The sequence below is a fragment of the Haliotis asinina genome, chromosome 11 (assembly GCF_037392515.1).
Source record: "Haliotis asinina isolate JCU_RB_2024 chromosome 11, JCU_Hal_asi_v2, whole genome shotgun sequence".
In the NCBI taxonomy this organism is placed as follows: Eukaryota; Metazoa; Mollusca; class Gastropoda; order Lepetellida; family Haliotidae; genus Haliotis; species Haliotis asinina.
Window position 1 is genome coordinate 46,453,803 of NC_090290.1, and position 23,245 is coordinate 46,477,047.

At 38.9% G+C, this 23,245-nt stretch overlaps 1 protein-coding gene across 1 annotated transcript in view; it reads right to left on the minus strand.

Annotated features, from left to right (window-relative positions):
- Positions 1–2,206: 2,206 nt before the first annotated feature.
- The window catches only part of LOC137255476 (uncharacterized), a 50,750-nt gene continuing 29,711 nt past the window's right edge, over positions 2,207–23,245 (minus strand). Inside the window, exons 2-5 of the mRNA XM_067792911.1 lie at positions 4,359–4,680; positions 3,674–3,767; positions 3,223–3,345; positions 2,207–2,472 (exon numbers count right to left, since the gene is read on the minus strand). Of these exons, the coding sequence (XP_067649012.1) occupies positions 2,207–2,472; positions 3,223–3,345; positions 3,674–3,767; positions 4,359–4,680 (805 nt within the window). The remainder of the gene's footprint in view (positions 2,473–3,222; positions 3,346–3,673; positions 3,768–4,358; positions 4,681–23,245) is intronic.

A 23,245-nucleotide genomic window follows, 5' to 3' on the forward strand; every position in this document is an offset into this window, starting at 1 on the left:
GTACTGATTAACGACTTCTCGGTGAATGGATGTGATGTAAAAACGAAAATGATAACAGGAGCACTTAGCAAGTGCCTTGAGTTTAAAACTGAATTTAAAATTTAACATTTAGATATTCTTTGGAAGCTTACAGAAGCGCATTAGTGTCTCATTATCTCCTCCATAGGAGGTGATACTAAGTAGTAAGTCATACGGAGATACTGTAACGGCTTACTGGGGTAAAATGAGAAAGTTATTCTTCAGTTAAGTACTAGTTTAAGTAGCCTGCTGGTTCTGTGGATCACTCTCACTTTACCCTGTTAATTACATTTTTTACTGATTAATAAATAACTTGATCACAAATGGAACAAGAATGAACAATGAACAAGAATTTATTACATATAAATTTATCTGAATTAATAATGACACACATTAAAGATGACGGTTTCCCGAAAACGAAACACCAAAAGCAGTTTTCAATTTCTACAGTCAGCCCGATGTATGGGATGCTTCACTAAATTCTAATATCGACGAGTGTAATCGTATATGAATAAAAGTCTCAAGCAAAGCTTGAGCAGTAAAACACTTACATTCGTAGTGTTACACTCGGTAGGTACCGACAAAAATACCTCTTCTCAACAGGGAAACCTCTACTTGCATGCGCCGCAGTTAGTCAACAACTACCAACTGTCAAGAACTGCTAACTGACGAGAATTACGTCACAGTCCTCTTGACGTAATTTGTTTACAAAACAAGCAAAATATTTTAATTTCTTATTGGTGAAGTAGGGGTGCAGTACTATTACATGTAGAGCGTTATGAGTCTCAATATAAACACGGAAATGCCTTTTGATGCTCAAAATATAGAATTTGCAAAAGTAATTTTGTCAACGAACTGTGTACACATAAACTCATGACGTCACCATCAATATAGCCGCCTCCATGGATAACGTTGCCGAAGCAATAGCTCAGACAAAACGGCAGTTAAATATAAGTTTTTGATAGGTAACAAGGATATGCATTAGAGTGTACATAACGCTGAATATCTATTCAATGTCATTCAAACTGTATTACGTCTCCTAATCTAAAGACTGAGGATAAATGCGATGACGCTCCCTGTCACTATGTCAGTATGGGAAAACTCGTCGCATGCAAACTCCTGCGAAATTATTCCGAGGGCAAATCTTAATTTGGGTTGTACATTACAATACTATCGTCTATGTAGGACTTAGTATCTCCTATTTACGAGATACTATCTCCTACGTAGGACTTAGTATCTCCTGCGTAGGACTCAGTACTTACAATCTCCTACGTAGGACTTATTATCACCTACGTATCACGTCATTTCAACGTACACCAGATCGCAATACCTCGTCCACTAACCCACGAATGTCCGTGAAATTCTAGACTAATAGTCACAACCCCTAACCATGATGGTTACGTCCAGGTTTCTGTACATCATCGTTGTGCTATTGGCACCGCGCGAGTGAGTGAGTTAATATTTATCGTCACATCGGCAATATTGCAGCCCTATCATTACGAGAACAATTGACAATTGCATTGTATATCAAGAAAATTAGAAACAAAACCCCTGTTGACGAAGAACAGTGAAACCAACAGTATATCACAGATATCCATTTAAAACTAGTTATTAAATGTAACACAACCTAAAACTGTAAATTAGCTACATCACCATACTAGGGATCATCCTATTCCCACCGAAACTGGCACCAAGATATGTTCCGAGTGTGAACACGGATATCAGTGGCTCAGAGCAATCTAATAGAAATCGGTAGACTAAACATAATTTTAACTAGGTGTTAGTCCCACCTGTGCCCATTTCACAGAAACACTTCGACCTATGGATCCATACATGGTGATTAACCTTGTGTCCAGTTGCTTCCGGGTGAAGGGGTGGTTGAAACCCGCCGAGGAACCAGGAGTCCTTATATACCGTAGTGTGGGGATTTACACACGTGCTGCTAGCAACCTCTTGTCCATTTCACAATGTGTTGTAAACTGACATAAAACTGTGCTTTTAAACCTTCATAAAGGGATATGTAAATAAGAATTCAATTCTTCAATTTAGTCTTATGTCGCATTCTAGCCCGGGCCTTCACGAGTTGTACTGTAAGAAGTCCTCTCTTATTCCACCTCTTGCATTACGAATTAGACTTTTCATTTCAGACACGGACATGCTCTACAATGTGCTAGTGACGAGTCTCTGGCTAATCCTGACATTTCCTCACTGCAAACCACCAGACTTGAAGACCCTTCAGTCTTTCTTCGTTTGTGACGTCGAGGTACCCCATACGGCTCAGCTGGCACTTTGGCGGCTTTCTTCTGAACTCTATAGTTTTGCATAAGAGGGTTTGTTGCACACATGCCGACATGCACATTTCCATCGTGGAAGTCCAGTTGAGAATCTTAGTGTTATGACCACGTATTGATATTCCTATATACGGCGTCATGGTGTCTCCATAATTCTGGCAGTCTAAAACGAGAGGTGTGAAGTTTGACAGTTCATTACTGTACCTAGCAGTATTTCATTAGTAGACTCAACTGATTTCATAATGAGTGGATCACCCCTGTGGTGTAGAGGTTAGAGATTCCGCTTTGCGAACGGAAGGTCACGCTCTCGATCCATGGCTGCGTCATATCTTACATGTTACTTCAGAGTGAGTTCAGGGTGGATCTTGGAATCATCTGACAGGCAAATATGAAATCATCTCTGCTCTGTGCACGTAAGTTTAGCTCATTTTTTCGACTACATCACATTTATCAACTCATGGTTCCACAATGCACAATCCCATAGCCCGCCATGTTAAAGGATTCCTATTCATATGTAGATTTAATTGCTGCTATTCCATAAATTGAACAGAAATGATGCGATAGTTGGTAAGTAATTCCCCACAAATGTACAAATTTGTCTGGATTCGTAAGAAAATTAAATCAACGAAACTTATTTATGCTACATTGAATTAACATGAACGTCTGTGGAAAATACATTAAGTGTAAGAAAAGATCTGGCAGAGGTCTGTACATCAAAAGTTGTCATTTCGTGGAAATGAATTATTTCAGACCCAACAAGTTAGTAAGTCACTTACTGAACATAACCGAACATAATTGAATATATTACCAAACAAGCTAGTACTTTATGGGCTTTTTCCTGTAACAGGACATGAAACGCATGTCTTCTTATCTCGTTTCCATTCGCAAATCTCCCGGCCTTGAGAAAGCTCACCTCTGTCACAGGAGTTACGTCGGATGTTGTGGCTGTAGCCAGGGTGACACAGACACCGTCCACGGAAGCATGACGTCATATTGACGTGACAGTCGTTATCTCTAGTACACTTCATGCCAATTACTTAAACAAACCATGTCTAAAGTGATAAATTTGAATCATTCGACATCATACATCAACACATTGATATTCATGATATTATAGTTTATCGAAGCCTTAAATTAAAACGTGTAATAAGATTGATGACAAAGCAGCGGTCAACACTGTATTCACTAATTAACATCATATCCGAAATTCACAGTGAAGTTGCCTCCCTTGGGCATACCAGAAACCAATGATTGTAAGTTCGAATTTCAGTCCGTTTTGACTATGTGCCGTTGGGTTTAAAGGGCGGGTAAAAGTCTGAGACCAGCATCACTTCCTGCTAAGGTACCATCTACTGTATACTTACATGCATCGTTTAAACACAGCGGATGTCCATTTCGTCCTACAGTGCACTGCGAAACAGGGCTACAGGATGCGTTGCGACAAGCTCCTGTCAATGGCTGAATGTACAAATACTTTTTACACAGCTTTAGTGGTATGGTACGTACGTACACATATGTACCGGAAGATAACTCAAATGTAAGAGTGACGGATCTGCTCTATGTTAGGCACGGCTTGCTTTTCATCTTTGTATTAGGAACAATATCCCTATTTCCACCATTAGATATGCTCCTTTGTGAAAACCAAATTCTATTAGGTGAGGTATTTGCGTGGAATGACACTGTCAACACTTATTCTAGCACTTTCAAAATTGACTTCAATATATACACGATACTATTTTCCTCTGATGATAAACGTTCTAAATGAATTCATCGAATGAATATTTGAAAAAAGAAATCGCCATATCAAGCACACTTAATTAATTTCTCAAGTTTTTATTTTAAATAAAAGACGAGAGACTAAAAAGAAATCTAATCTTCCTTGTCAAAAATTTAAATAAGGAAACCATTATCTGGTTTAAAGATTCTTAGTAGACTGGTAGACATAAATTTAGATCAAATGTTTCAGGATTTACGTACTCTCTCACGAGGACAATAATGCTACGATACCTTAACACACATATAAAAACAATTGGAATACATCATACAAACCATTTTCCACTTTTGAATGCTGCTAAAGAAGATACCACTGCCTACAGTGAACCTCTGATTTCTTTTCTTTAAAAGTTGACATGTGCGTTTCTTGGGGTCAAAGGTGAAGAACAAGCACAGTCGTGACAGTTTGCATTCCGCAGCGCAGTCGTACATAGAGGGTGCAATAACAGACCGGATGTAATCACTAGACTTTACAGGGAGAACTTCCTGCACCGTAGGATGAACACAGTCGTTATCACTCGCCTGCAGTGTGCTAGGGAGGGCACAGGAACAGGCAGCGGTCAAAAGAATGACAGACATCTCTTTCCTTTGTTGCAGACTGAAAGGGGTCACATAGAACATTGTTTAGGGGAACTTAATGAAGAGGTACCACTTATCATTCAGTAATGTCTAGTTTTTATCTCGATCAGCAACTGATAAAACAACGACAGACGCTATGTGGTGGCTTGCAGCATTTTTATACAGTGTTTCCTGACTGAACAGGATTTTTAACATTTGAAGTTCTTGCAAAAGACTAAGCAGACTGAAGAAGACGCCTCGACACTCCAACCCCAGTGTTGCCGATGTCGATGTCGATGAAAGTGCCCAGGTGCTGTAGTGGTGAATATTTAGTGTCAGTGGTGCACAAAATGCCATAGGAGACTCTGACTGCTCTGACATATTGCTGTCTGAACATTCTGATTTTTCAGCGGACGTGGATCTTGACATAGATGTTGATTTTGTTGTAAATGAGGACTAGTCAGTCACTAGAGTTAGATTAAATATTTTGGTTTTAGTCACTTTCAGGTTGATTGGAATTAGTTATATTGTACCAAAAATGTGCGCTAAAACTGTGACAAGGACCCAAAATTCTTATGCTTCTGGGTGGATAGTGCCTGCAAATTTTCACATACATACTGCATGATACATTTATCATTACTCGATGCTAAACAAAGCTTCCCGTCATGTGAAGGGATAAAATATTCCGAATGTAACGCATTATATCTCAGTTACTCATTATATTGGCTGATACTTTGACCAATCGTATCATGAGAACCTGTCACATAGGAAGGGCAAGGTGATGGGGTGTGGCTATATTTCTGAAGAGCACGTTTGGACACTCAGAGTGATAGCGTAGAGATTGATTATTGGCTTTATCGTTGACCAAAGGCTATGTTGTGATACGGCTGTATCAACTATCATGCAACAATTTGTGTATTGTAAACATAACATCAGTTAATGTAATGATGTATGAAAGAAACACATAAGACATATGGGAGTAGACTGACACTATGATGAGTGTATTCGTTCTCAGATGGTGAACACACATGTCTTAGTGTTTTGGACATGTAAAAGAATAACCACTGAAATGCAAAAATTGAAAAGAATGAGTGAATTTAGTTCTACAGCGATTTTAGCTATATTCCAGCAGTATCGCGCGGGCTTCACACATTGTGCCCAACAACTGACAAGAATGGTATACCGTACCATTTGTACAACACAACTAGTGCATGAAGCGTTATTGTCCTTGGAACAAGTCTTTATGGTAGGCCTCAAAACAGTCAACGCATAAAAACACATCACAGCTTGAACATCTGCATTTGATTTCTCGACGTTTGCCAGTCCATTTCATTGTATGTAAGACATACTTAAACCAAATGATGTCCCTCTCATATCATTGTGAGAGATTAAATTGTTCAAAACATCTATGTCAATGGCAGTAAAGAAGAATTTATGCACAGGCATAATAATCTATGAAAGTAGCGTTTTTGCTGATACATTGCTAGTGTTTACTGAATATTTTAAGGTAAGTACTAATAAGCTAGTCTGTGACTTATATAACATATAACAGATTCAGTTTGTCGCTTTGGTTCATCTAGATTTAACGCAGAAAATATACGAACATACATGCATACATATTGTATAATGCTATTCTTTGCACATACATAAGACAAAGGGTCATGGGATGGGCGTCATCAAAGTTCCCGAATAGGACGTTTTGTATCTTAACTGTTCAATATAGTCCCTGATTTGTTATCTGTGACCAATCGTATCATGATGTACCTGTCACATTGGAAATGGCAGGTGATGGGGCGTGGGCTAAATTTCTGAAGAGTACGTTCGGTCACTAGACAGCTTGGATACAGATTGACTATTGGTTAGATCGTTGACCAATCGATATGCTAGATTTCGGCTTTATCAACTCTAGCTATCATGAAAAACTTTGTGTATCAAAGCGCTACAATCCGATTATTTTTACCCCGGATAACCCAATCCAATCATTGAGTAGAGATAGTATTTATTTGCGTATACTTTTTGCGCACACTACTTGTACATCAAACATAATGGCTTGCTGAACATTTCAATATAATCTGTACATTGTTATGAATAAATATCATAATTCAAGTACATGTATTATAGAATTCAAAATAGTAACACGATACTGATTTATTGTGATGTATACACTTGTAGTTGAATCTCCCCAAATATTTATGAAGATGGGCACACCTATATTTGTTTTGAAAGCAAACGAGGTTCGGAAGATTGGCAATGGGAGTGACTCCACAAAACAGGTTGTCCAATGATGTAACAGCGCATAAGTATGTTTTACCCTTGTCTCGGGACAAAAGTTTACCTGGACATGCATTCGACCAGAGGCGGTGATTTTAAGGTTGAAAGAAGTGTTCATATATTTAGTGTTGTCTGATTGAATGATTATACGCATCAATTCCGAAACTGATATATTCTCCTCCTTTTATTGACGATGGATCTGATACACGTGATCATTACACAGGATACGATAATTACAGAGATCAAGTACAAACGTTTCTTACACAATGCTTATGTAAACTGCCTTGAAATATCACATTTCAAATAAGCACGATACAGCTTGAACAAAATACCCCAGTTACCTTTGAATGGTTTATGTGTACTATATATGTATATTATGAGTAGATTCAAGAGTTATCACTTCATATTCGATTATGTATTATTGTCAACTTTAAAAATCAATAGTCGCAAAAGAATTAGGTCTAAATTAGTAACTTGGTTTATTTCAAATCTACACGAACATGAGTGTAATACAGTAGTGCTATTTATGTCTACGATTCATTATATGAACTATTACAATGAATGAATGAATGATTTAATTTAGAAGAAGGTTTCGTAAACTTGTCACCGTTAATTCGATCAATGTGCAAACATGGTATCTTAGTATTCACTCCCAATGACGAGTAACAAACACGTACCTCCTGTAACAACATCTCATAATCCCTTTTCTCGCAGACATGTGTTCATTTGCCTGTATAAGCCCCCGACATTGCAAGCATTTGTTACCAAAACACATTAATAGTTCTTCTGATTAGCACAGAAAGTAATCTCTCTCGTAAGAAAGGCTATTCTTTGATCATTACTGCTAAATTGATTGAAATTATAGGTAATGTACGAATTTAAAATGTAAAACCCCCAATACGCGGTTGTCGCTGAATGAGAGGTGCTTTTCATAACCCCCAATATGCGGCTCTCGCTGAATAAGAGGTGCTTTTTATTACCCCCAATATGCGGCTCTCGCTGTGAGAAGCTAATTGATTTGCCGCATATATGCGGCTCTCGGCCTTATTGAGTTAAGAGCCAAGACTGACAAGATTTCCAGTCAGCAGTTAAAATAGTTCATACCATTGTTTTCAAACAAAAAATGAAGTCACTGATGTGCTCAGTACAAGTAAGAATGTATACTTTACGTAATACGAAGTTGATTGATGAATGTTATATACGACGTGCGTGCAGATATGTGGTCTATGTTTAAACCTACAGTGCGATATCGGGCTCCTGTGGCCAGAACGTGGAAACTAAGATCGGCACAGATCTGGATAGTCGCTGGTGGGTCGCCGCCCAGTTGTATAACACGAGTTCTGATAATGATTATAAGTGGTCTAAATTTCCTACAGTGTTATCACCATATACTGTCACAACTAACAATTCAAAAAACGATAAACCAACACTTCCGCCAATCCCTACACTAAATGGGTGAGGCTGTTTAGCCAGGACTCGGTTGGATGAAACTTTAATAAAGCTTTAATCGTTAATTACACTATCATTAGTTAATCACTGATAATCTTCAGTCGCTTGAAACCCTTAATAAATGAATCCCTTCATTAATGCATCATTAAGCTAATGAAGGTTTGGGGGTGTCATTTACTCATCAGTATCACCATTGCCGACAACATAACGTTCCATCAGTTACCTATCGGAAACGCCTTGTTTTCATTTTGAAACGTAATTTATTGTCCCATTTTGTCTTGATTTCTTTGAACTTTCTATTGCTTACCCCAAGGCTATTGATCTCGGCTGTTATTTTGTCCCATATCTGCTTCTTTTTGTCATTAAGGATGAAGTTCATCACTTTGCTGTTTCACACCTATGTGATCTTCAACTAGCTCTGTTAGAAGTTGTATTTCACAACTGTTTTCAAAATGTATACTCATTGCTGACGACAGCTATCATAGATTAGTGTTTACCCGCAATGCATCATGGATACTAATTAGGGGATTCCCCTAAGTTAATGATGGCTTAATTACGAGACCTTCATTAGAGGCATACTTAGTTATAAGTCACATGCGACCCGTGAAGGTCCCGTGGTAGAATAGGCCTTCAGCAACCCATGCTTGCCATAAAAGGTGACTATGCTTGTCGTAAGAGGCGACTAACGGGATCGGGTGGTCAGACTAGCTGACTTGGTTGACACATGTCATTGGTTCCCCATTGCGCAGATCGATGCTCATGTTGTTGATCACTGGATTGTCTGGTCCAGACTCGATTATTTACAGACCGTCGCCATATAGCTGGAATATTGCTAAGCGCGACGTAAAACTAAACTCACTCACTCACTATAAGTCACATGCAACGTAAAACATGAGAGGCACACTTAGTTAATGGGTGTTTACGTAAGGGTTTATACAACCGTATTTCAACACTTCATCAACTACTCAAACATTAAGAATTTAATCAATGATGAGTGTTTAGTTGATGATTACGTGTTAAAAAAAACCGGGTCCAGAACATCATCATTTGTGTCTCGCTCATTTCTGATAACAAGATGGCAGTTTCATGACAATCCCATCCAGTTTTGTTATAACACTATGATTTATTCATCATCGACAAATTTAGTCAGTAAGCTCATGATAACGTGTTTATTGTGATTACTTGTTATTCAGTTTGCTGAAGTTCAAAAGGTACCTGCTTTCTCTGGCGATGGTATAAGTTCAAGGATGATACTATTAGCCTCTGACGTAGAGGATTGAGAGAGTTATGATGTATTTCATATTGGTATTATTTCAGCCACATCGTGACGAGAACAGTTAATTTTATAGATAGTAATTAATGGTAAATTGACCATCGGCAATATATTTCAGCCATGTCGCAACAGAAGAGTTGTAAATTCCCTGCAAATGCATGCAATTTCTAAAACCAATGTCAACGGACAGTCAAACCAACACGAATATCACAGTAATTTAGAAGTAAAACTAGCAGCTCTCTCTAAAATTTGATCCCAAATACGGACAAGACAGTATAAAAATGAGCTATAGATCGCCAACAAGTGAACGTAGATCACCATACTAGGGACCATGGCGACTTACATTACTTTTGCTACCTGCATGGACCATAGCTGGATGTACACCGTCCCTTCAGCCGCTGGCGATAGTAGGACATATTAAGCCAAACATTAAAAAAACAAAAACTCGACGTTTTAAAGCTCTGGTAAGTTGAAATCCAGCTTTGACAGTTTTGGTATTTATGGACATTAGGAGGACATTAACGGAGGAAGAGTAAAATGAATATAGCAGCCCTCATTTGGGGTTATCAAAAAGAGATACTTACTTCAAAAATGGCGACATTCAAGCTAGCTGTTCCAGTCCAGACGGCGGCATACAGATAATACGTTGTTCATGTCGGTTCAGGATGCACTTAAACTGATGGCAAGATCTGCACTATATCAACGTAAAGTATATATCTTATGCAATTTTGTTTGACTGGTGGAAATTAATATTCTGTGCAGGAAAGTCGGCTCTACATACCCTCTCTATAAGATCATGACTGTGCGATACCCGTTTTATGATATGAAATAGGTACATTTACGATGAAAAAAATCCATACAGTGAGCTTGAGGTTGACTCGTTCATCACAAGGGATACAAAATTCATGAACATTAAAGTATTACATGGCCACCCGTCGTAATGATCATTAATCTGAAATGTTGTCATGGTAACCACATTATCAACGCAAATAGATGTGCCTGAAATGATTTCTAAGCTTTAGTGGTTATCAGTACTCTCTTTTAGTGTTGATACCGTTATATTATGAGTTTTATAGGCAATTGGGCAATGAAATTACAAAAAGGAGCCTCGTAAATGTTAATTCCAAGCTTATCGTGTTCAATCTTGCAGTTTACATTCCCTAATAGCTGTGGTCAGTTTTATGCTAGTGGGAAGTGAGTTTAGTTTTACGACGCACCGAGCGATATTCCAGATGTATGCCGACGGTCTGTACATGTCGGGATCAGGCAATCCAGTGATCGAGAGCATTAGCATTGATCTGTGCAACTGGGAACCGATGATACATGTCAACCAAGTCTGCGAGCCTGATCACCCGATCCCGTTAATCGCCTCTTACGACAAGTATAGTCGCCTTTTATGGCAAGCATAGGTTCCTGAAGACCTATTCTACCCCGGATTTTCACGGGTCCTATTCGGAAGTGAAGAATTAATAAACAGGAGACATCTCAAGAACAGTTAACTAGATTTCAACACCAAGTTGTATCTAGGGAGGGTACAGGGCCCAGATGGTTTTGTTGACCTTCTGAGGTGAATCAGTTAATGTTCGAGGACAAGGCGACACTGAAGATTTCAGCCTGTAAACTGCATGTTATTCTTGTCATCGAGATATCTCAAGATCTCTTCGCTGAATTTTCTTCATATTCAACACGAAGCTTTATTAAGGGAAGATGAAGAGACCAGTCGGTTTTCGTGACCTTTACTTGATTCTCAAGACAGTTTCAGAGTCATGTTTTTGTTGACATTTTACTTCATCTTAAACTACGACCTTCACTTTCAATTCTTTTTAAGTTTGATTTAATGCAATGCAACAGGCGGATTACATCACCTTATTGACAATGCTTGTTGATATATGGGATATAGATTATCTAACATTTGACATAACTTAATCAGTGACAGGCACAGAGTGAATAATGAACCGACTCCAAGCACGTTATTGGTATTCGTTGCCAAGATCAGGCTGTCAAAGTTCTCATATGACTATCATCTGTTTTGGAGCTTGGACTGCTTTTTAGTTCAGTGTAGTTCCAGGTAGCTGCAAGGTGAGGAGCACATTTACCAAGAGCTGCTGTAGCTGCAGCATCTGTCCCAGCAGGAACATTGGCTCAAGGCGGAGAGATCTACGTAAAGAAACTAGATGGTTCTGTATCCCTGATCACCGAGAGATCACAATTTACAAGCCTCACCGTACCGAGTGCCTGAGTGAGTTACAGTTTATCGCCACATCAGCAATATTTCATCCAATTATATTTGTACATAGTAATCATAAAACCTGTCAATGACGGACAGTAAAATAACTACTACCACAACTTCGAATTTATGCTATAATGAAAGCAAGAACAGTATAACTATTGATAACAATAGAATATAAAACCAGGTTATAAATTGTCAACAACAGAAGGTAGATCACCATTGTAGGGACCATGGGGACAGGGGTGACTGAGACAAGTTTGTCTCAAACTCAGCCAGGGTCCTAGGGATACTATGGTGCATACTGACGCAGGTGACAGTGATAGTACTTTGATGTCCATTTAAACTTTCCACCGTCGTATTCTCCTTGATACTGACAGATAAACTCTTGAGTGTCATGTTAGTTTTATTTTGTTTACTTTAAATTGAAACATGTAAGGCTGAACCGGACTGCTAAGGGGAAATAAAAAAAGTGAAATGTTTCTCCGGCATCGGCTCCTCACTTTTATATGTGCACGTAACAAATTTTTTTTTCACAATTAGAAAAAATAATTTTGGCTTGGACGCGTCCCGATAATCCATTTGTCCACAATAGGAACGATTATCTATAAGAATTAGTGTGACTGAATCTACAGCTCATTAACACGTGCTAAACATCCCAAACTGTTTTTCGGAGAGAACAAAAACAAATGTGTTGCTCCCGCGTTACAGTTTTTTCTATCAAAACTTAAACAAAAGTCCTATCGCGCTCGTCACTTTAGAAAACAATATGTGGCCAAGAAACATGTGATATTTTTTATGCAGCCTAATAATCTCAATAAGCAAACACGGACGTATGTACACCTACAGATTGGTAACTCAGCTAAGATCATATTTGTTATATCATTTATAAAAGAACATGTCTTTGCAAATAATGGAATTACTTACCTTCGATATATCATTTTGTTCCAGGCATCACTGCTCACGACACATCCAGTAGGAATTTGAGTAGGATGAGCTGAGTAGGATCGACAATATATTTTCAGTTACCATACATGTGTGTGTTCATACGCAGATACACAGTCTTTCTAATAGAGAGGCACCCGTTAACGGCCACCTCCTCGTGGTGGGTGCTGGGTAACGCCAAGAGCTGTTCACCCCCGTTGTGGGTTGCGGCCCTATGTCGGTGGAGGACGGGAGTCTGGGGTTGAGGGCACTGGGGGCCTGTAATCGTGTTCCCTTTGCTCAACACACCCCTTCGACACTTACTTCATCTAGACGGGTGGTTGAACGGACCCGGTTCAACCAATCAGCTGGTCACGCCAAGCCCTGATCATTACTTTATGTAAGGTTGCAAAAACTTTGATAATTGTTATATGTATATTGTTAGGTCTTGGCCGATATTTTAACTTTCTGAATTTCAATTTTACAAATTCATGTTTTTGCCTAGAGTCGTATGCCCAGAAGGCAGTGACTCATGGGCCAATCTGGTGGAGTTATTAATCTTTTTATTCTTCTGTTGGAGCATGTCATCCGGGTGTCCTTGGTGCTCTAAGCTGGAGACCCGCTTTCTTTAGCATTGTCCTTGCGATACTCCGCGGTGGGTGGGGAGCTCGGATGATGAACCAAATTAAACTATCCACCCCAAAAAAACCCAGAACGTTTACTTGAAACTGACCCTGATGATACTGACCGTCTGCATTGATTGAGCATTGGCCGCGTTTCGTTGTGACTGAGAATCCTGACAAGACACCGTTAAAGCTTAACCCCTTTCCTGTCGCCAAAGGTATTCAAGGTATTGCTGGAGATGTGAAAATCATCAGACGCTTACGTTCGGGTGCCCTGTTAGTTGAATGTAGTAAAAAACAACAATCAACCAGCCTGATGAACATCAAATCTTTCGTGGGCATTCCGGTCACGGTGTCTCCGCACAAAACCTTGAACACAAGCAAAGGTATCGTTAGAGATCGAGATCGATTGTTTGATGATATGTCGGACCTTATATATATAGATATATAGGATCTGAAATGAAGGACCAAGGTGTACTCTACGTCAAACGCTTTTCAACTCGGAGAAACAACGAAACCATCAAAACCAATACGCATCTGTTTACATTGTCCTCTACAAATGCACCCAAATCAGTTAAGACAGGCTACTGTAACATTCAGGTTGATACATACATACCCAACCCGCTCAGATGATTTATTCTGCTCTCGACTTGTCACTCACAAATTCAGAACTACTAAATGAATTCCAATGGTCAGTTCACGATGAACTCTATGGAAGTGGCCATTTTCCTACTATACTAAAATCTGTAACTCCATTTTATGTTTCTCCATCATCAAGGCGGAATTTTAAAAAGGCTAACTGGTCTTTATATGAAACACTGTGGGCTGCAAAACTTAAACCTGAACGTTTTATTGACGTTCAGAATCTACTAATTGCTTCTCTGATGAATTGAATTCCATGACGGATGAGTGAATTCCGAATTCCTCTGTAGTTCCGCACATGAGAAAACCATGGTTCAATGATGACTGCAAACAAGGTAGGAAGACAAGGAAAAAAGCAGAACATTATTTCCGTCGCCATCCTATTGTGCATAATTTAAATAAATTTCAAATTTTAAATGCGAAAGCACGACGTACTTTTAAACAGAACAAACGTCTATCTTGGAAAAATTATTTATCCAAAATAAATTCTCGGACACCCATGAAAATTAAAGGTAAAGGTACTAAATCTTCTGTCCATCATCTTAAACATGGAGATCAATTCCTTACAGATAAATCAGATATTGCAAACAAACTGGGTGAAAACCTCGCTAAACACTCTTCCTGTTCTAATTATGTACCCAAATTCCAGCAGCATCAAAAACAACAAGACAAGAAAAGTATTAATTTCAAATCAGGTAATGGAGAAGATTATATTAATGAAACATTTTCTATTCATGAACTCCATACTGCTCTTAATCAAGCTCATGATACGTTATCAACTCCTGAAGCACTTATCAGAGTCCTGTCCACTGTTGACAATTTTTGATGATATTTGGACATCAGGTCTCTTTCCTCCATCATGGCGTGACGCCATAGTAGTACCAGTACCTAAACCTGGACGTGATCACACCGATCCGTCCACTTATCGACCTATTTCACTAACTAGCTTCGTTTGCAAGACCATGGAAGGCATGATAAATGATCGACTTGTTTGGTACTTGGAAACTAATAACCTCATAACAGATATAGACTATGGTTTCCGTAAAAACAGAAGTACTGTCGATCACCTAGTGCGACAGGTGAGTCATTTGTTAAAAACGCACTAATTAATAAACAACATGCTGTGTCTATCTTTTTTGATCTCGAAAAAGCATATGACACAACCTGGAAATATGGCATTTTGAGAGATTTACACGATTTCGGTTTGCGAGGTCGTTTACCTGAATTCATAGCCAACTTTTTAAATAATAGACAATTTCAAGTCCGCGTGGGTTCTACCCTGTCTGATCATTACAATCAGGATCAGGGTGTTCCACAAGGCAGTATTTTGTCTGTCACATGTTTTAGTATAAAGATAAATAGTTTATCAAAAGTTTTAAACGCTTCAATTGATGGATCGTTTTTTTGTGGATTATTTTAATATTTCTTGCCGTGGGAGAAATATGCATACTGCTGAACGACAACTGCTAAATAAATAGATGGTGTCTTGAAAACGAAATAAATAGATGGTGTCTTGAAAACGGCTTTAAGTTTTCTAAATCCAAAACTAATTGTATACATTTTTGTAGAAAATATAAGCCACATAAAGACCCAGAACTATCTCTAGATGGCACTCCCATCAAAGTTGTTAAGGAGGCTAAGTTCTTGGGCCTAATCTTTGATCCCCACGTAACCTTTCTGCCTCATATTAAGTCCCTGAAAACTAAATGCCTGAAGGCTCTTGACTTGTTGAAAGTTGTTTCCAACTCAAAGTGGGGAGGGGATCAAGTGACCCTCTTACACCTATATCGATCACTGGTCCGTTCAAAACTTGATTATGGCTCCATCGTATATGGTGGAGCCTGCAAAAGCAACCTTGAATTTCTTGATTCTGTCCACCACCAAGGTCTAAGACTTTGTCTTGGGTCTTTCCGAACCTCACCTATTGACAGTCTTTACATTGAGGTCGATGAACCATCTCTTACACAACTTGAACAGCGTCGTATTAAATTATCCTTACAATACATTACTAAATAATACTCTAATGAATCTAACCCTGCATATAATTGTGTGTTCAATCCACTTTATAAGGATTTGTACGAAAAGAAGTCTTCTCTTATTCCACCTCTAGGGCACAGAATTAAACCGTTTCTTTCTTCGGTTGGCATTGAGCTGGAAAACATAGCTGACAAGTTGACCTACCATTAACTTCAATTAAAAAATCTGAAACTAATGAATTATAATACAAACAAGAATATAATCAATTAAAAAGTTAATATAGCAATTACAAACCCTTATTTACAGATGGGTCCAAGGACGGTGGTGCAGTGGCTTGTGTCACTGTCATTGGATCCAGAACAATATCTTATAGACTACCAGATAACAGTTCTATTTTTACAGCTGAAGCAAACGCCATAGTAACGGCTCTTAGATATATTCAAAGACATCCTAAACGTAAACAATATATACTCTATTCAAACTCTCTTTCGTGCCTTCAGGCTATTAAATATATTTCTTGCAAACATCCAATTTTAATAGAAATTATTGAATTGTATGATACTCTTGCTACTGGCTGAATCTCTGGTAACACATTGGCTGACCTTGCTGCTAAAAACGCACTCAAAAAATATGACGCCACTCCTTATTCCTTACAATGATTACAAAGCCACCATTAGATCTTATAGCCATGATCTGATGCAGAAGAAATGGGACACCCAGGTGGGTATCAATAAACTACATGAGATAAAACCTTACATTGGTTATACCCACTTGTCAGTCCAGATTTAAAGAGGTCATACTACGACGATGTCGTATTGGTCATACAAGATATACACATGCATACCTGTTGAAAGGTGAAGATCCTCCGTTTTGCATCCCTTGTGATGAGAGAACCACGGTCAAGCATATCCTGCTTGACTGTGATGAATTCTCCATCATAAGGGATAAATATTTTAATGTCAAAACTATCAAGCACCTTTTTATAACCGTTAGTTGTCATTTAGTCATTGGTGTTTTAAAAGAAATCGATTTCAAAGTTGATTTTTGAGCGATATGTTTCTGTAAATACATATATTTTAATGATTGGTAGTTTAGATTAGTAACTAGAAATGTTAGTGGCTGTACCCTCAAAGGGGGTTGAAGCATTGTAAAATTATTGTCCTCCTTAGAGGGTACGTAAGTCCAAAAACATCTGATGTAAATTTAAGTCTACCAGGTTTATAATAGTAGTATTCATGTTATTTTAAGTTTGGCTAGCATTCCATACAATCTCCAGAATGGATGATATAAATCCAACTAGGGTCCATGCAGGTAGCAAAGGTACTGTACGTTCCCATGGTCCCTAGTATGGTGATCTACCTTCAGTTGTCGGAGATCTATAGCCTGTTTTTACGTTGTTTTGTCCAGATAGTGATATTAGTTTTAACTTTCCACACTAGTTTTTAAATTGTAACTGTGGTATTCTAGTTGTTTTACTCCTTTAACGACAGGCTTATTTATGAAATACATATCTTCCATTTTCAGTATTAAATGTTTTCGTCACGATATGGCTGAAATATTGCTGATGTGACGTTAAATATTAACTCACTCACTCACTTACTCTTCAGCAAGCTGTCATGGGATAGGCCGAAGTAGGTGTATGACGATGGGGACAGAAATGGACTTTACACATTGATGTTACGATGCTTTTGTAGTGAGTGAGTTAAACTATAACGCCACATCAGCAATAAGGCAGCCATATAGTGACGAGAAATTCAAGTGTGTAATTAAAGAACCAGTCATTCACGGACTATAAAATATTAGCAGTAAAGCATCACCAAAAACAGTTACAACTAGCTAGTGTGTATTTTTAAAAACAAAACTAGTTTAGACAATACCATGTAAAATGGGTTAATGATTACAACCTGATGGGATCACCATACTAGGGGCCATGGGTACTTACCAATGCTTTTGTAGTTCACTTTTATAAGCCTTGAGATTTGATTTCGCAATTTTGACTTGAAACCTTAGACAAGTGCTGACTAATTCTACTCCTTGTAATCTTATTGCATCTACACCAGTCCTGGTATACAATTCATCATTTATTGGATATTGTTTCTTTTCTCTTTCTTCTTTTTCTTATCCACGATATGAAAAGTCTTCACTTAGCCCCCTAGTATTTCTAACCCCTGAACTGTTTTTTTTACAACTTTCCAATATGACTAAAGTAAAATTATTCTTTATTGAATCTGTGTTGTATATTTGTTTTCTGTGTTTTAAATACACAGATATTGCGTTTGAAAAGGTGAAACGTGTTATATTCATGGAATGGAAGTATTGAGATGATACAAGAGATCAGTCCCTCGAAATCAAATGGTAACGGCATTGACATGGTCATAGATACTACGTCTGCTGGTGACTGTGACATCAATATACAGTCTTCAAAAAAGAAACGCAAAACCCAAATATCAATGAAAATTTGGTGTTATTCAAGGACGCGTAGATCAGCAGAAATCATATATACATGAATGAAATTTTGTTGAGCAATGTATTGCTATAGTGTCCATAATTCATAAGAATGACAGTCACCACAGTCATTACTGTTGTCATAAACTGTCACATATATTTGTAGTGTTGAAGTCAGTACCTCGTATGACCACCTCCAGCAGCTACCACTGCCCGACACCTCCTGGGTACAGATCGAATCTGCCGTTTGATGTTTTGCTGTGGATTCTTTCTCCATGCCTCCTGCAGCATGTGGAACAACTGTTGAAGATTCTGTGGTGGATTACGTCTATCGATCTGATCCCAAAGGTGTTCGATTGGGTTTAGATCACGGGATCTGGAGAGCCAGGAAAGAGTATTGATGTTGTTATTTGCCAGGTAATCGACGGTGGCACGTGTCGTGTGGGACCTGGCGTTGTCATGTTGGAAGAGCTGTCATTGACGGTCAACAAGGTGAAGGACGTGTGGACGGAGAATCTGGTCGATTTATCGATTGGCCGTCAGATTACCTTGGACAATCACAAGTTCCAATTTGCGGGTGTATGAGATCTCACCCCACACCATAAGACTTTCTTCACCGAATCTGTCCACCTGTCTGATGCAGTTAGGAGCAAAACGTTCATGACGTCGTCTGTAGGCACGGTCTCTACCATCACGTGGCTTGAGGAGATAACGGGAGTCATCGTTAAACCATATGCGCCTCCAGTTTGCCAGATTCCATGGCAACACCGTGTTACACCATCTCACTCGATGTAATCGTGTCAAGGAGGGGGCAACTTTTGGACATTTCCTTCTTCTCTGAGACGGTTCCTGGTTGTCTGATCGGACACTCATCCGGCTCCAAACTGTTCTTGTGCTGTGTCCCGGGCGGTCCGATGGCGGTCACGTAGGTGGGTTACTCGGATGTACCGATCTTAGGTAGGTGTGGTGACTCTAGGTCTTCCTGATCTTGGACGAATTTGTCGAATTTGTTTGACGAAATCGATCCCCAAATCGAGTTATTGTGCTAAAATGAACGTTGAAGATCCGTGCCACCTGACTCTTTGATTCGCCACTTTGCAATTGTCCAGTTGACTGATTTCGATCGGCAGCGTCCCAATTTCGTGTAAGTACTTGCAAAGATCGTGGATGAAATTTATCATAGGCATGGAATTATGATTATTGATATAATATTTAGATCTACGAATGATATTAATAACAGTTGATTAAGGTATAATGAGATACGAATAACGATAGGATTTAATAAGATATTTACAATAGGAAATGACAAATAAGGCCTATGAGGTAAGAAATAATAAACAAGGTCTGGAAGGCAGGCAGGTATTCGGTAGCGGAGGTAATAAGGACGAACGTAGATCGTTAGAACTTATTGGGGCAAGTTGAGATGAATCATAGATTAGGTAAAGGGAAAATAACTGCATTTTCAAGATGGGGCAACTTTTCCTGGGACCGCGGTCACAGTTCGTAGTATTCCACGAGACATATATGGGTTAAGGGATAGAAATTTTGGGTTTCTTGGAATCCACCTCACAGTAAGGCAGGGTCACACCTGTTGGTGACCAATAGCCAAAAGGAAACTTTTAAGGGTGTTAGCCATGGTGTAGGAACCCAGCTTTAAGCGGTAGCAAAGCCCATGGTCGGACGTCTGGTGTTAGGTCACAAGGAATCGTCTGAAAAACCATCTTAAAAAGCACGAGCATTTGGCTTAAGACGGACGCTTTGCGGCTGAAGTCTCATAGAGTGACCATAGAGTGGGTTGACCAGCAACACAGTCTTAACAAACCTATTAAACAAAGATCATCATCTTGTGGTTGCTGGAGGAACTACGGTAAAACTCCAACGGCCCGCGGGCACTGACATTTTACCTCTTGGTCATCGCCTACTGTCAGGGACGAAGTATGGGGGTATACCGCAGTTTGGGTAAGGACACGCCATCCAATGTGCGGGATACTGACTGGTAACGTCATCTACTTTGCAGATAATGGCGTTGTCTGCATACCTTCGAGATATGTCACTGGCTTGTAGACGCGTTATCGTATCCTAGTTGCTTAGATCAATGCTCATTTCCCTAAATTGTTTTCAGTAAATTGTCTGGTCCAGATTTGATTATTTCCCTGACCATCGCCACTTAACTGCAATGTGGTGTTAAACAGACAAACCAATCAGCATTTCATAGTTCGTTATTTTCACACAATGACGTCACAAGGTGTTTGCGAAATTATGAGTGTATCCTGCCTTACAAGAAGCATCGTGCACAAACACACGCATAGGCAAGTTTAGTATTCGTCTCAAGCAAATGACCGGGACACATTATACGTTGCACAAAAGTAGTTAAACGCACTGAAAAACTCACTGCTGTATATCGACTTTGTGCCTTCAGGCTGGTACTATTATTTCTTCATGTCCATGACAGCACTGACCGTGATGGGCAAGATGGCTTACACGCAAAGCTAGTGATCCAACGAGGCTCAGGATCAAAGCCAAATGTCACCGGGTGTGCAACTCGTCACCTTTGTGTGGAGACTCTTTCAGTGTTGTTAGAGTAAAGTGCACAACCTACCAAACACGGCATCCATTCAACCACTTTCCGTGCCCAACGTGGTTTAACTTCAGCTCATTTGTGACCTGAGCTCCATGCACAGTACCATATACCATCACAAATCAACGAACTTGTTTTCAAACCCCGCTCTCAAACAGAGCAGTTCTAAAACCAGTGCACCCAACCCCTATGTATTCACTTTACACGAATAAAAATGGACAACAAACACCTATTAAACCGATGTCAATCCCGTTAAATCTAATCCCATCCATCTAAGACATCATCGCTCTGACATGTAATTTCTGCCATAAAAGAAGAGTAAATAATCAATATTGAAGGGCAAGCTGGTAAAGGTTAAAGCCCTTAACCCTTGATGAATTAGTCTTCCTTTTGCCCCATGTACTGTTGCAGCTGTGGATAGCATAAACACACTTTCTTAAAATAATCCGATAATATCGTAATGACTAGCCGTATGTGCAGCATCATAACCTTAGAGGACCACTAAACTCAATTTTTGGGTACTCCTTTTATCACTGCATATGAAAGACTTTTGGTTAGTCATAAACGAAACACCGTTTTCTTGTGAAAAAAACTTGTGGTTAATTAATACCAAGCGCTTAAAAGTTGCTAAAAAGCCGTCTGCTTCTCTCTCGCCCGCAAACGAAACCGCGGACAGGTTACGTAACTCTGTCTCCAGAGCCCTACAGTGACGTCATAGAAGGAACGGTTTTCAGTTAAATGTATCGAAAATGTGTAGGAAGCTGGTCATTTTGCTGATTTCTCGAGGTTACCAAAGACATGCCGAAATTGTTGTGTTGCCGTCAATTTTCCTTGGGGTCGGGTGATGGTGTCACTAAGCACAGATTTCCACCGGACCCCGTAGTTTGTGCTTATTATTGGTTGTTAGTGTGTGCGAAGTGAGCTTTGTGGAAGCCTGTGGTATATACTAAATCGGATGGTTCGCCCCCTACCACGCTTCCAGGATAGGAAATGGAGTTCAAGTTTCATCGAGTCTATAAAATCAAGACTGCTTACTACACATTGCTGACCAAAAACGAGGTTGTGGTCGAAGTGACAATATTATCGTAAGTAATATTATATTGACCCCTTATATTGACCGATTCCAAGAGTGAAATTGTTATGCTATAAGCAATGTCATGTAAAATCCTAATGTCCATCAAGAAAATACATATTTTACTACCAATAGAAAGTAATTTTCATTTTGTAAGTCGATGAAAACAAACTTAAATAGCATTCATCCTCAGTCAGGGCGCCGCCATTTTTGAAAATCGTGAAGTCACGGGCTAAAGTCCGTTAGAATTATTGAAATGATGACTTGTTCTCATCAAGTTAGAAAATCAAAACTACTTTTTGCAAGTAGTTAAATATGCATTTGAATCATGGCCAAAAGGATTTTGCATGACACTACTTGTAACACAAGGACTTCTTCCACGGAAGCAAGGTGGGGGTCGAAGTGACATTTATATTGCAAGCAATGTTATATTGACCTCCACCTCACTTCCAAGAGGAAATTGTTATGTTATAAGCAATGTCATGTAAATTCCTAATGTCCATCAATAAAATACATATTTTACTACCAGTAGAAAGTAATTGTCCTTTTGTAAGTCGGTGAAAACAAACTTAAATAGCATTCAGCCCAAGACAGGGCGCCGCCATTATTGAAAATCAAAAGTCAAATCCATTTGAATTAATGATATTATGTATGATTTGTTCTCATCAAGAAAATCAAAACTACATAAATATGTATTTGAATCATTACCAAAAGGAGTTTGCATGACACAACCTGTAACATACCCTAAGCGAGGTCGGGTTCGAAGTGAAAATACTGCGCGATAAATTTCTTCACTTGCTAAATTTACTTGGTTTGAAACGTCCACTCACCAGTATGTAGGCACTTGTCAATAAACGTCTTTATACTTGGTCTCATAATCCTAAGTACTTTATAATCATACATGTATGCATTTTGAAACTTAACAAAAAGAAGCGATCTGCGAATGTATAACAGGAATGTAATATGTAGACATTTCATAATTTCCTATATGAATCATAATTCGCACGCACGCCCTGGTGAATGTCGTCTGCATCATTACACTTAACGACGAAAACAATGATTCTGTTGAAAGCTACGACAACGTATTAAAAACAAAATTGCAAATATTAAAATTAAAGTTGTAA